This window comes from Phytophthora infestans, genomic scaffold (assembly GCF_000142945.1).
Source record: "Phytophthora infestans T30-4 supercont1.6 genomic scaffold, whole genome shotgun sequence".
Taxonomy (NCBI): domain Eukaryota; phylum Oomycota; class Peronosporomycetes; order Peronosporales; family Peronosporaceae; genus Phytophthora; species Phytophthora infestans.
In genome coordinates, this window is record NW_003303753.1 from 4,550,388 (window position 1) to 4,566,069 (window position 15,682).

Consider the following 15,682-nt stretch of genomic DNA (forward strand, 5'->3'; position numbering starts at 1 on the left):
TATCAGTAGCTGATAGTATAACCCGAGGGCGTGCGTTGCTTTGTAAATGACGATCCAAAGATGCTACTTACCGAAATGTTCAATTACATTGGTGATGTATCGGTTAAGATTCAGCAGTACAATGTCAATAAATATATGTCGCTTCTACAAAAAATCATCAATGCACATGGTCTGACAAGTATGGAAGTCCCAGGCGCTAATTCTGATAAAAAAGTACAAGATGTCTGATGTGGAGAGTTGGATTGAAGAGGAGGGAAAGTATGCCAGCTTCTTTGACTTTCACCGCAGTCTTGGTTTTGGTAAGCAAAGGTCTGATTATGGGAAACTGAAACAGCAGCTTGACCAGGTACCAGTATTCGGCTTTAATTCTGGTCGATATGATATTAACTTGATTAAGAAAGATTTGTTTGCCGTAATTGGTACCGACAACGTCAAATCTGTCATCAAGAACCCCAGCTACATGTGCATTGCTACATCGGACATGAAAATGCTTGATATCACTAACTATGTACCAGCTGGTACCAGCTACGACAAGTATCTTACAACATATCTCGGTGGCTGCAAATGCGATGACAAAATTAGATGTGTCTGTGGTCTTGGTAAGGGTCTTTTCCCTTACGAGTACATCACCGCGTTCAATGTTCTAAAGCAGACTACTATCCCACCTAAGTCAGCTTTTGATAGTAAGCTCCGTGGAACGAGCATCACGAGCGATGACTACGAACGAGTGAAGTTCGTGTGGGATTACCACGAGATGAAATCGATCAAAGACCTACTGATCTGGTACAATAATCTCGACGTAGTCCCTTTCACCAAAGCTATCAAGGCTCAGCGAGAGCTTTTTTAAGCGCTTCGATCTGGATATGTTTGCGGATGGAGTGCCCCTACCTGGTCTTTCAGAGAAGGTTATGTATCAGACCTGCTTCAATAATCTCCAATATCCGGATAAGAAACCTGCTAACGCATTCCGATTTCCAGCGAAGCGCATGGCTGGCTACAGGAGTCAGGTTGCTAAGGTAAAACGAAAATTTGGTATGACGCTCGAGCACGTGAATACATTGCTGCAAAAGCAAAAGTATCTGTGTGGTCTATGCTATTGTCAGCTGACTGCTGATACCGCTTCCGCTGATAGAATCAATAACAATCTTGGGCACCCTGATGGGAATATCTTGATCAGCTGCATTTCATGCAACACCGCTCGAAAAGATATGTCTCTTAGGGGGTTCAGATACAAGAAACTGCTTGATTTTAACGCAGACAGATTGGTGTTTTCGATTGACAAGGAGGAATCTGAGATTTACGGGAAAATGAAAGCTAACATTGCTGGTGGACCATCAATTATATTCAACAGGTATGCTAAGCGAAACGAGACGAAGATTCATGGAGGTAAGATCTGCAAGAAAATTATCGGATACGACGCTAACGCTCAATATCTATGGGCCCTTGGTAATGAGATGCCATGCGGTCGATTGACTACGGTTGAAGCGTATGATGGTATCATCGATGACATCAAAGCATACAAAGTATTCGGCTTTCTTGAATGTGATATCCGAACACCAGAATACCTTAAACAGTACTTTGGTGATATGACTCCAATTTTCAAGAATGTACTGATCGACTGTACGAATGAGAGCGTCATTGGTAAGCACATGTTCGAACACAATGAGGCGCGCAAGCAAAGCCGAGCAAAACCAGCTCGCAAGTTGATTGGTAGCTACTTTGGTGAAAAGATTCTCATATACGCACCTTTGCTGAAGTGGTATCTCTCTCATGGTTTGGAGATCACCAAGACTTACAGCTTCATAAAAGCGAGCTCCCATAAAGCTTTTGCTCCATTTATGAAGGCTGTATCAAACGCCCGGCGAGAGGGTGATGTTGATAAGTCTAAGGCTATGATTGCCGAGATGGTGAAACTGATAGGCAACAGTGCTTTTGGTCGATCTGGCATGGCTATGAGCAAGCACAAAGAGGTTAAGTATGAGTCGAGTGACAAAGCTATTAAGAACAAGATCGAACACTTTACGTCCCATGGTCTCGAGGAGCTTAATGATGCGTGTGAGATCACGATGGAAGAAGCGCCGACTCAATAATAAGAACCTAATCCATTTGTCGATTGCTATCTATCAGCTTGCTAAGCTACGCATGCTTCAGTTTTACTATGACTGCATAAGTTTCTACTTCGATCGCTCTGACTTCCAGTATCAGGAGATGGACACTGATTCGGCTTATATCGCTTTCAGCTGTGATAATCCATTTCAAGACTGTATTAAGCCTGAGCTACGAACCCACTTCAAGGAGCATAAATACGATTTGTTCCCACGTGACTACAACACTGAGGTAGCTAAGTTTGATCGCCGTACGCCTGGTTTGTTCAAAGATGAATGGTCAGGTGATGCTATGGTCTCACTATCGAGTAAGAACTATATTTGCTACCTACCCGATGAGACATACAAAGTAAAGGTTTCAGCGAAGGGTATTCAACAGGGAAGTGGTCGAAACAATGGTGTTCTTAATCCTGATGGGTTTGAGACTGTCGTACGGGATCGCATCACGCTACAAGGTACAAACAAGGGGTTCAGACTATCGAAAGAAGCCAAGTCTATCATCACCTATACTCAAACCAAAACAGCGCTTAACTACTACTATGACAAACGTCAAGTACTTGATGATGGTATCACGACTGAACCACTTGTAATTTAAGCAGCTAGCCACTGGGGATTTTTTTTAATGTAAATATAGATCATGGACGCGCTATTAAAGAAACTCTACTATGACCCAAAAACCGGTTTTATAGGAGCTCAAGCTCTGTATCAGAAAGCAAAGGAGTTGAATCCTAAGATAACTTTCAAAATAGTAAAGGATTGGTATGGGAGTCAGCCCGATATTCAACGATTTCAGGAGCAAAAGAAGAGATTCAATGGTTTCAAAATAGCTTCGCATAACCCCAACTCGTGGCAAATTGATCTTGCGTTTTGGGAGAAACGGCCGATTTTGACTGCTATCAACATCAACTCAAGGCTGGGGTACGCAAAGCTCTTACGAAACAAAACGGCAGCAATTGTGTTAGTAGCGCTTAAAGCGTTTGCTCGACTCCAAAAGTGGATATCCTAACAAGTGATAATGGTAGTGAGTTCATGTACTTACAGGCCCAAGAGCTCTTAGACACTATCACATCGGAGGTGACCTCGTGCGAGTCGGAGGATGATGGCAATTCGGCAGACACTCCGCATCCGGAGGCAATCGAGCAGGAGATTTGCATGAAAGATCCGGAATCGAAAAACAGCATGAAAGGCAAGAACGCTCACATCGCCGAGGCGGGGCACGAGGACGACTGTGCTGATCCGAATGTACATTCAGACGATGGCGTGCAACAAGAAGATAAAAGACCGCCGGAGAGGGAAAAGAAGAGCTCGAAGGCTGTGGCTAAGGGACGTCCAGAGTCGACGGGAAATCAAGCGGTGGCAAAGAGCAAGGGACTTTTGACGGAGACCAAGAAGAAGCGAAATAATGGTGATCCCACCCAGCAAAAGCTTCTGTTTGTGGGAGGAGCTGCCACGGTGTTAGTTGCGTACCTCCTTGCGTGTGTGTACAGCTTCTTTCACCCTGTAGTGTTCCCCTTATCGAACTACGAGGAGCTGTTCTCGGCGTACGATATCTCGAATGTTTCCGTGCACATTGTGAGCCCCGTGGGAAATTCAATAATCACGCCACAAGGTGTTTCATTCGAGTGGCAACTTGCCAACTTTCCCACTGAAGCTCTGCATTTGTATGGCGCCGAGGTTTTTCGATACGAATTATTTTTGGACGACGAGGTTTTCACGTCGGAAATAGGATTTCTTGCACTTGAAAGCGAAGACGACAATACTGAAGTGCTCAATCGCACTGTCGATTCCTCTCCGAAAATTCACACACGACGCGATATTTAAGCTTCATCTCGAAGTTACTATTCCCATTCCTGGGCTAATCGAAGAGCTCACGACATACAAGAAAGATGTCTACGTTCGAAAGCCACCCACTCCCTCTATTGAGGACGAGGTACACCTATCACTAACGTCTCCCTTGGATGGTGCTATCTTCGAACGACATCAGTCTATTGTCCTCGAGTACACCGCCATGAATGTACAAACTCTCGAGTTGCTGATTGATGACGACATTTACTTGAAGAAAACCCACGTGGACGATGGCAATATGCTGCTGCGTGGACTCGGCGTGGGGCCGCACACACTCGAAGCGAAAGCCGTGAACGACCAGAATAAAGTCACAGCGTCCAGTTTAGTGCATGTAGAGATAATGGAGTCAGCATAGGCGCTATTAAGTGTAATTGGATGGAGTTAGCGTATTACGGTACTGCACACGCTGTGAATTTCCCTGTAACGGGGAAGATATATGTATTTTAGCGGTAAGCGAGGTGTTCTCTCTATCCTCATCCACACTCTTACTGCCAGACCTTCTTAGGCTTCCAGTGGAAGTTCTCGTACAGACGCAGCAGGTTGCGCTCGAGCATGGCCACCGTGACCTTACCCACCAGTGGCACGTACTGCACGCCCTTTATCTTAAGCAGCTCGGCATCGTCCACGTTCTTGAAGGACGCGACGTAGATGATGACCGTGTTTTCGCTGACCCACTCAAGCGGCAGCTTGTAGCTCTTAACGGGGACGCCAGTAATGATGACACGAGACTTCTTACACGCCGTCTCCTGCGTCTCTTCGCTCGGGATGAGCTTACCGCGACGGAATAGGTACAGCGAGTCAATGTCGGCGCTGTACACGTCAGCGCCGTCATTCGCAAGCATAGTAGCCAATGGGCGGCCGACAATGTATGAGACCTGGACGACGCAGTCTCAGAAACCAGAAGTCTTTTTAGTATTGATAGTCACTCGCCCGTTAGATACTTGGTTAATATTTTATTTCTAACGGAGTCCACCAAGGGTGGAGCTCCAGCAATTCCCAATCTGCCAAGTGTGGGGCGAGTAGTGTGTTAACGCTTACTTCTTCCGTCGTACTCACTGTCCAGACATCGTACACGACCTCTGCAAGTGAACGAGTAGGAGACGTTCGCTGTTAGGGTTATGAGCCCAAAATTGGAGTAAACTTCCAGAACTTACGTGAACGCTGACGATGTCGTGGACACTGCCTTCGATGTCAGACTTACTTGGTACTCCGTCTCCGACCGCGTCGCGACGGATGCTGGCTCTGCAGCGTCAGTAGCGGCTGGACTGGTAGGTTCGTTGGCTGGTGGTGCTGGCGGGATTCCTGTCCTTCAGTCTCCACCGCCGCAGTCTGTTTCTGCGTTGAGCTCACCAACTTCAACACTCATTTTGACTGGAACTCCGGTGGTGAACGCTCCAGCGAGGTCGCACGCTAATGAAGAACAACAACGAAGGATACCATTGCCACCGCCTAACCTAGCGTTGGATGTGAACAAAAACCCACCAAAAATGGCAGGAAGCTTTAACCTCTATCGCGCTCAAGTTATGGCCTATTTACATCGATTTAATGCTTGGGGTCTGATCGATGGATCCGTACAGCGTCCGATTGTAAATGGGTAACTTCAACAGCGCTACGATATGTTGGACTTCTTTGTGAAAGATACGTTGCTTCGAGGTGCTAAAGTTGAAGACGCTGAGCGTATGTGTGATCTTCCAACTGGCAAGGAAATGTCGGAAGATCTGGAAGCACACCATACTAAGCGTGAGTTTTCTAATTACGTGTGGGTATTGAAGCAATTCTTCCACGCAACTTACACTCGTGAGCAGACGATGGATTCTTGGCTTCAGGAAATTCACGATACACGTCGTGCGTTGGCTAATCTGGGTCGAGGTTATCGATGATGATCTCACTGTGGACGTGATTCTCATGGGAGTAGTGCAGACACACAGAGATGTCGTGCGTCAGTTTTCTCGCATCATGGCTCCCTGGTCCCGACCCACTCTGCAGCAAGTCTTGGACACACTGAAGTCCGAGACCGAGATGGATGAGATCGTCCGCGATGAGGAAAAGGGAAACTCGAAGATCATGCACGTGGCTAAGAAACAGAAAACTTGTGACAAATCTAGTAAACATATTAGCTGGATTAAACCCAGTGGAGCACAATCTCGTGGAGCTAAATCCAGTGAAGCAGGAAGCAAAGCCAATCAAAAGTCTGGTCCTGGTAAACGAAAGAAGGGCAAGTGCTTCTATTGTGATAGAGAAGGCCATCACAAATTTGAGTGTCGTAAGCTCAAATTTGATCTGAAGCACGGCAACGTAGATGCTGAAAAAGCAAAGTGTGGCAACAATTCCGGGGATAGCTCTAGAGGATATGGGGGAAACAAAGGTGGACCTCCTCAGCCGTTACCATTGGGAATGATCGGTCGTGTTGAAAATACTTGTGCTGTGTCAAGTACTGGGTCTACATTATTGTCGACGTTTGATACCTCTAATTCATTGGAGTGGATATTAGACACAGCAGCTATTACGCATACCTGCGCTGACCGGTCACTTATGACACAGCTCCCGCACTACGTGGAGACGAACACGCCACATGAATCGTGGACAGGAGAAGTAACAACGGAACATTTGGTGTCTCAATTGCCTGTATCTTTCCTATCCACACAAGATAGACGTGGCGAAACTGGAGAAGCGCTTGATTGCGTTCTTACTGGAGTTCGTAATGTTGTTGGATGTCACGTTAATCTGCTAAGTGTTAATGCACTTGAAGAGCAAGGCTGGCAATGTGAGTTACAGTATCCTCAGGACGGACCTCCAAGACGGCTATTATGGAAGGGGCCGACAGCAATAGTGTTTGTCAAGAGTCGAGGTTACTATCGCACTCGTGGTTTGTGTAATTCACCTCAAGTAGTTGCATCATTTGTGGCTGGAGGTGAATCGATATTTCGGTGGCATCTTCGCTTTGGTCATGTGAATTTTGCAACATTGCAGCAGCTCCATCGTGATCAGATGGTTTCAGGCATGACGATGTCTCCTAGTGAGCGCACTAGAGATGCGATGGATTGCCTAAGCTGTACATTAGCAAAATCGCGAAGAATGTCATACAAGAATGTGTCTCCATGTCGATCAATAAGGTGTTGTGAAAACTGATGACCGATGTCTGTCACTATGGTGAGGTTTCGGTTGCTGGAAACGTGATGTTTCAGCTCGTGGAGGATGAATACTCACGATACCTATGGGGCTTCTTACTCCGTCAAAAGTCTCAATGTACAGACAACTTGAAGACGTTGATCTTAAAGCTGAAGCAATGTGAGCGACCTGTCAGATTCCTGGGGTCTGATCAAGGAACTGAGTTTGTAAATCAAAAGCTACAACAAGTCCTCCGAGACAATGGAGTTCGTCCGCTGTATACAAATACGTATACACCCGAAGAAAACAGTCTCGTCGAAAAGATGAATGGTGTAGTACTGCGATCTGTTCGCGCTCTCCTCGTAACCAGTGGACTTCCAACAAAACTATGGAGAGAGGCATTCAAGTTTGTGGTAGCGATACGCAACTTCTCACCATCCAAAGCCATAAAAGGCAGTACACCTTACGAGTTATTTGAAGGTCGTGTACCTGATGTATCTGGTCTACGTGTGTGGGGCTGTGCTGCAACGTACTTCGTCCCTAAGCAAAGACGGAAAGGTAAACAAGATACGACAGCGAAAGAGGCATTGTTTCTAGGATGTCCTAAATCCACGACTGGATATCGTGTCCTCGATCTTGTTACCGGACACATTGTGGAGTCTCGTGACGTAAAGTTTCGCGAACAGAGGACACTGGCGGCTGACTATGTGGATCAGTTGCCTGACAAGTTCTGCGCGAAGAAGCCTGGTGTGGTGCTACCTGTTTCAATCCCGTATGTAAGACTTCCTCTTCATGACTACTCGAGCTCCTGTAGCAGCGATGAAACTGCACTGGCATTGCATAGCTCCGATGAAGTCGGTCCTATGGATGCTAAGGTTGGAGGCGATGTAGTGGAAGAGACGAAAGTTAGAAGAGCGGGGGAGCTTGAGTTTGATAGTATCAACTCAGGTCCAACAAAACGCAGACGAACAGGGGAGCTGGCCCAGACTTATGATACTCCAAATTGTGACTCCACTTCTATAATTCGTGTCGATGGACATGAGAATGATACGAGATGCACAAAACACGTTGAAAAGAAGCGACAACCGGGTTTGGTTGAAGTTAAGCGACGTCGGAAAACACACACCAAAGACCCAATTGTTACGCTTCGCAGATCAACACCTACACGTCGTCCAAACGTAAGGCTACATGGCTATTCGCTTGCCAATTACTTCATCTCAACTACGGACAAGCTGCCCAAGTCAGTTCGTGCAGCGCTTGCAGGTCCTGATGGTGATAAGTGGTGGCAAGCTTTGCAAACGGAAATCTCTGACATACAAGCGAATCATACGTGGATTTTAGTGAACCGTCCGTCGGACACTAAGATCATGACCAGTCGCTGGGTGTTTGTCATCAAAAGGAATCGAAACGGAGAAATTGTACGCTACAAAGCTCGACTTACTCTCCGGGGTTTCGAGCAAGTGTTTGGTTCAGACTATTGGGAAGTATACTCTCCAGTTGTGAGCATGGAGGCAATCCGTGTTGTCATTGTGCTCGCATTCTACTATGACCCGAAACTTCGCCAAATTGACTTCACTACGGCATTTCTAATCGGTGAGATGGATGTCGACGTGTATATGGAGCAACCAGAGTTGTTCGACGATGGCACTGGACGTGTGTGCTTGTTGAAGAAGAGCTTATATGGCTTAAAGCAAGCTCCTCCGATCTGGAACGCAACTTTGAAGAGATATCTAGTGAAGCTTGGTTTCAAATCCAGCATAATTGCAGATGGCGTTTACGTCAAGTGGGTCGACGACTCTCCTATCTTCCTTACAGTCTACGTTGATGATGTCGTTATTGCGGCTAAAAATGAGGGTATTACGTGGCTAATTTCACAGTTGAAGAGTGAATTGAAGCTAAAGGATTTGGGGAAGATCAACCTCTTGCTGGCCATGAATGTAAAAGTGGAGCCGACACGAGTCACGTTGTCACAAGAATCGTACATTCAACACATTGTGGAAAAATATGACGATCACACTGCTCGTGTGGTCCGTACTCCAATGGACCCAAAAGTAAAACCTGTGAGACCCAGCAAACCCTACGGACCTGACGTAAACAGAAGTGATCTACCATTTCGTCAAATTGTTGGTTCCCTACAGTATTTGGTGCGTTGTACGCGACCCGATATCGCGAACGCGGTTCGTGTCTTGAGCAAGTTTCTTGACTGTTATACAGAGGAACATTTTGGACTGGCTCAACGCGCTCTTACGTATTTGAAGGGGACTAGCTCCTATGGATTGGTGCTACCAAACGTTTCTGCAAAGGGCAATCTTTCTATCGCTGGATATGCTGATGCTGACCTCGGCAATGATATGGACACTCGTCGATCTGTTACTGGCCAAGTTGTAACACTTGGTGGATGTGTTGTAGCATACCAAAGTAAGCTACAGCCCAGTGCAGTTAAAGATACATGCAGTGCTGAGCTCACAGCAGCCAGCTGCTGTGCAGATCGAATTCGATGGCTACAAAACTTGTTAGCCGAACTACAAGTTCCTGTCGAGCTTCCAGCTCTTCTCTGGACGGACAATGCTGCAGCTGTTCCGGTCATGACACATTCCAGCGGACATCACAAGATCAAGTGTCTAGATCTGGTGATATACAAGGTTATTGACTATGTCGATGCTGGTTACATTGTGGTAAAACACATGCCGTCTAAGGTCATGCCTGCTGATGCCTTAACCAAGCCATTGGGTAAGGGCAAGTTTCGCCAACATCGAAAGTAGCTTGGTGTCGAATGCCTGTGTACTCAAGTTGATGGGGATACAGATGAAGAACCAGAACAACAATCCGACCCAGATGACGCGCAAACAAGCTAAGGAAGACTTCCAGTTTCAGGGGAGTATGAGACCTGGACGACGCAGTCTCAGAAACCAGAAGTCTTTTTAGTATTGGTAGTCACTCGCCCGTTAGATACTTGGTTGATATTTTTATTTCTAACGGAGTCCACCAAGGGTGGAGCTCCAGCAATTCCCAATCTGCCAAGTGTGGGGCGAGTAGTGTGTTAACGCTTACTTCTTCCGTCGTACTCACTGTCCAGACATCGTACACGACCTCTGCAAGTGAGCGAGTAGGAGACGTTCGCTGTTACAATGTCACTACGGTTAACAACCGTGATGTTAACACCTGACAAGTGGTCGCCAGTAGGCTTGGTCTTGTCATAAACGCCAAGGTGTTCGAGGATCTTGACAATTGCCAAAGGTGTGCAAGGCAGCACGCACTTTTGCGTCTTCTCGTCGTCTACGTAGCGGATGTTACGGTACAAGTTGCCACGGTAGAATTGGCACAGTCTTTTCACGTCCTTCTTAATGCTGATGTTGTCGCGCAAAAAATCGTCCATGGTGCCACCGAAGAAGCTCGGGAAGGCGCCGAAGCACGGGTAGTACACGAGAATACCGTGCACACCCGAGTCTTTGTTGGCCTTCTCCAAAGCCTCCAGCAGCTCGTCCTTGGGCACTTCGCGCAGCTCGTAGCGGATGCCGTCGCGTGCACAGGCCTTGCCCGTCCCTCGGCGTACTTCTTGGCGGCCGGGTCGCCGTGAGCCAGCAAACCCACGAGCTTGGGACCCACGCCACCCATGTCCTGCTCAATGTACTGGCGCACGGCCAAGCTGAAGGGCTCGGCGATGGTCGCAGCGTTCATTTTCGCACCGGCGGAGTCGGTCATCTTGATGTTTGTGGTAGACGTCGGTTTGACGGATGGCTGGCTGACCATTAAACGAAAACCGTTTGGTAAGAGCTCGATTTTTTAACGCTTTCGAAAAAAGGCCTCAATTAATATTTGATCATATTAGAAAGCCAAAAAAATTAAGAGTCGTTGTTTTTTCAAAAAGAAACGCTTTGTTTAACACCTTTGGAATTCCTTTTTATTTTTTATCGCAATGATTTGATAAAATGTCATTGGAAAAAGTGATTCGAAATCAAAGTGCTTTTAGAAAAACAGAAAGCTTTTTTCTCAGGGTGGCTCTTAGCCACTGCCACGTGTGCCATACCATGGCACTAGAGATTGAGCCATGGCATGGCGTGGTTACGAATAGACCTGCCACTGTGCCATCATGAAAACAATTTTTAAAATATACATAAATGCAATTAAAAGTAGCATGGCACATGGCAATTGCCCCTTGCCATGACACTTGCGAATGTCCGTGGCACTTCCTGTCATTTTATTTACTTTAAACTCTAGCCCTAGCAAGCGCTCATCCAATCGGATCACAGCTTTTGTGCCATGGCGTGGTTAAGAGCGACCCTCAGTTAAGCGAGCACTTTTCAACGTCAGACTTAAAAGCGACATCAAAGCTCCTATTGCTTTTTTTTTAAGATGCCGTTTTCGAAAGCGCTTTTTTGTAGAGTACTTGAATTAGCTCCCCAAAAAAGCACAACAACATTTTTTAGGTGCTACAGGGCCAAAGCAGCGCATGTTTAAAAAGTATAAATTAAAGCAGTATGTAAGCGGGCACTCGCTGTTAAGGTCGAGTTGATTCAGACTCCTTGCGCTGATGGTACCGTCGTCGCGCAGTGAAACAGTACCAGTACCCAACACGAGCTAAGCCAAATTAGTGGCGGGGCAGCGAATCGAGCGTCTTGTTTTTGCTGACTGGGCTTATGTCTCCAGCCCATTCCTTCAATTAAACATAATTTTGACGTTAGTCCAGCCGATTTGTCAGTGGTGCAGTTTATCGTACCGGAACGATGGGATCTCCCAGCTAACAACGCTGTGTACAGCGGGGACCATAAAGCCGAACACAAGCACGAATGCACTCGTGATGTGGCCTATCACGGCATCCCCGAGCTCCATAGGTGTGTGTGGTCTGTACAGCATTCTCTTGAAGTAGTGTTCTTCTCTTCGGAGTCTTGTTGGTCTTGGCGGGAATTGGTAACTGAGTCTGAAGACGGCAGCTTTGTGAATTAGTACACGTCGACCTTCTGGATCGCGGCGTTCTTTTGCGTCCCGTAGCATAGAGACTGCATTGCGGGACGCTCGACTGTGTCTCAGCTACGGACATCAACTTCAGCTTACGTGGAAAACTGTGAGGTCACTTTTGAACTTCAAGCAAACGCGTCTCTCCAGACGCATCGTTTTCTCGTCGTCACGACAGAAGTGTCGTGTACGGGGTAATAATACCTGGTGGTGGTGTGTACACTGTATATGTAGCGTGTGGTGTATCGCCATAGAGTAGATCTAATGCGACACAATGTTTCTCCTTGTTATCGACGAGATGCGTCCGAATTTTCATAATTGAAGTTGTCGCTTTTGTAATTATTAGCGCTATATTCTACAACATAAACATGAGATAAAAGGTGAAAAGCGTTGACGAAACAGAATGCAATAAACTTGATCGCGGATTGCCACCATTCGCGGGACCACGGAAGGGCAACATGCTGCACACGTCACTGTGTCAGGCGTTTCGTCGTCGGCAACGCCTACTGTATCGGAGATAGCTCCAGGACCGGTCAGTTGACGGCGATTGACTTTTTAGCCTGGATCGCTCGACCTAAAGAGCCTTTATGAAAAAGCGAGAGTCATACGACATACTTCCCGAGGTGTACCAGTTGGCACGACTCCGACGTGGCACTTGTTTCAACGCGCTTCAAAATGGTCGCCGTCGTCACCTGTTCGCTTCGCGTCCGACGACACGATGGCCCACCGAGACGGCACTACCAACGCAAAAAACGAATTCCCATATTTTGTTGAAGAAGGTTTTTTTTGAAGCATCGCAGCAACAGTCACAACTTAAAGCGATGATGACGCAATGTGTTGCTAAATGAACGATCTTCTTGAGATCTACAAAAGAGGCTATTGGCAAGTGGGTTTTTCGCAGGCTGAAGTTGACGCTAATCATTTCTATGCTGCTATAATAATTACACATGCTCATCACGAATGGTGGTCAATGAAATGGGTGCCTTTGAGACTCAGTTACCAATTTGCGTCATCCAGACCAAGACCAACAAAACTTGAGAGAAAAGCATAAGAGAATGATGTACAAGCCACACACCCATGGAGCTCGGCGACGCCGTGCTGGGTCAGATCACCCTGGCGCTTGTGTTTGTGTTCGACCACATGATTCCCGCAGTGCACAAAATCGTCAGCTGGGATACAGACGACGTTGATCTGGGCCCGATCATCCCGGTATGAAGATCATCTAGTGAATCAATAACGCGGATGCGATATTCTAAGATGTTTTTATCCATGCAGGAATGGAGTGGCACTATTTGGCCGATCACAAGCAAGAGCATGATGCCCACGACGACCGAAAAGGCCTAGCTATTGAGTCGCTACTGCTGTTGCGCAGCAACCTTCAACTTCCTACCCCGATTGTGGCGAGCAGTGCAAACTAGTTATAACGGTTGCATACTCTTTTTTAAATTATGAACAGGAAACATGCTTCTTAAAGTATCCAATCACTAATATCGGTACTACTTCGTAATACGTACAGTACGGTATCACAGAACAGCTCGGCAGCATGTGCGTCAATTACACACATGGCTGTACTGACAAAGTTGTGCGGCTACAGAAGGCCAAACACTTGTATAAGCAACCAGAGTGTACGAAGCTTTTAACCAGGCCAAACGATTACTCACTCCGAGAGAGCGACATCGCTGTAGTAATTCCGAATTCAGTTTTTTGGGCCCCGCAGAATCGCCTGAATTTTTCAGAATCTGGAAACCCGGCATCAGGCATTTCCCACGAAAACGCTAGTAGTACGACATGGAACATTACGCTGGCAGTTTTTTTACTTTCCGTAATTTACCTGCGAGACCAGTCCTGGAACGTTCTTTCGAGGCAGCTGCTATTTTGACGAAGCAACCTTGAGAATTAGTTCGGACCAGCGCGACGTGGCGTCTCATCATTGGTTGAAAATCATTGTCACGCGCTTTCTTTTCCGCTTAAGTACGCCAGAAATTCTCCCTCCTTCTTCCTCATTCCAGAACTTGCCGTCTCGAGAAAAGATGGTCAAGCTTGTTTGTGCGATCGTTGGTGTGGCTGGAAGCGCTTTCCCTGTGGACATCGACGCGAGCCAGCTGGTGGGAGACTTGAAGGAGGTGATTAAGGCGAAGAAGCCGAATGACTTCAAAGATGTTGATGCAGACAAGCTGCATCTCTTCCTGGCGAAGCAGCCCGTCGAAGATGAGAGCGGCAAAGAGGTCGTCCCTGTTTACCGCCCTTCTGCGGAGGAGATGAAGGAGGAAAATCTTAAGTGGCTCCCAGACGAACATCGGGCTGCTCTGAAGCTGGTGGAAGGAGAATCTGATGACTACATCCATGCGCTGACGGCCGGAGAACCGATTCTAGGCTCAAAGACCTTAACAACGTGGTTTTACACGAAGAACAACATGGAGCTTCCATCCAGTGAGCAAATTCACGTGCTGGTGGTGGTTCCAGATGGGGCTGGTGGTTCAGCGAGTGACACTTCCAGGATGGATCGTCTATTCGATAAGGTCGACAAAGTGTATGAGCACACTGTGCTGTCCAAGCGTACGCGATATGTCCACTCAGAAATGAACTCAGCCAAGGGAAACATCCTTTTGAACGATTTGAAAATTCGGATTTCGCCTGTGGACACAGTTAAATTCGCCGGTGGAGTTCCAACTCCAGCAAAGGAATTCAAGTGGAAAAGTGACCGTACCGAGGAGCAGCAAAAGGAACCTTATCGTGAGTACGTGGTAGCCAACATTGGCGATGTCTTGACGAATAACAAGCTTTGCGTGGTTGGTGTGGAAAAAGGCGTAAACATCCTCACCGTTGAAGTCCCTGGTCGCGATATTGTTCTTGCTGGTCGCACGGATATGATTGTGCTGAGTGATATAGCCCAGAAGTTTCCACATTACTTGCCTCATTTGCCTGGAGTGAGGATGTTGATCGAAGTGAAAAAGGTGGTGACAACAGCGTCCGAGTTCCAGGCTTTGTCGGAATTGATTGCATTGGATATCATCGCTACGGAATCAGTGATGGCACTGCTCACGAACTTGACAAACCATTGGCAATTCTTTTGGGTCTCCAGGAAGAGCGACGACCGTGTCATCATAGAGACTACAACCTTAATCGCGCCAGGTGAAGCATTTGCGGTAATTAGGACTCTGCTTGACCAGTCACCGAGTGCAGGTGCCGAGGTCAGCCTTCCGTGCTTTGAAAAACCTGTGAAGCGTCAGAAGCTATCCCAGTTGCTGCCGTCCATCAGCGAGGCTAGTGGGAGTAGTGGGATCCGTGAGAGCATCGAACGATATTATGACATCGCCAGTATGTTAGGTCCCGACTTGGAGATGGCGCGTGCTGTGGCTAGCCAGGTTGCTCGATCTATTCCTACTTTGAGTTATTTCAGCTGATTCTTGCTGCGGCATTCTGCATTAATAAAATTCTTTTTATTTCTGACAAATAATACGTTCTAGTATAATATAAAGTCCAATGACATACACACCTGAACAGTATCAACTGCACAAGGAGCGCATCAGAGCCGCTCAGAAGCGCTACTACCTGAAGACGCGCGAGACTCGCTTAGCGTACCAGAAAGGCTACGACGATAAGAACAGAGATTACATTCGTTTCAGGAAGCGAAAGCCAAAAGACGAACTTAACGAAAGTGTCGAAAGGGA

At 47.0% G+C, this 15,682-nt stretch overlaps 2 protein-coding genes across 2 annotated transcripts; one reads left to right on the plus strand and one right to left on the minus strand.

Annotated features, from left to right (window-relative positions):
• Nucleotides 1–4,435: 4,435 nt before the first annotated feature.
• PITG_05048 (uncharacterized protein) lies at nucleotides 4,436–4,792 on the minus strand (the record flags this gene model as incomplete). Its single annotated transcript, XM_002905672.1, has 1 exon — nucleotides 4,436–4,792. The coding sequence occupies one exon, from the start codon at nucleotides 4,790–4,792 to the stop codon at nucleotides 4,436–4,438; it is 357 nt and encodes a 118-aa protein (XP_002905718.1).
• A 9,238-nt stretch (nucleotides 4,793–14,030) lies between these two features.
• On the plus strand, nucleotides 14,031–15,465 carry PITG_05049 (Crinkler (CRN) family protein; the record flags this gene model as incomplete). Its single annotated transcript, XM_002905673.1, has 1 exon — nucleotides 14,031–15,465. One exon carries the CDS (start codon nucleotides 14,042–14,044, stop codon nucleotides 15,413–15,415), a length of 1,374 nt encoding a protein of 457 aa, XP_002905719.1.
• Between the last annotated feature and the right edge of the window lie 217 nt (nucleotides 15,466–15,682).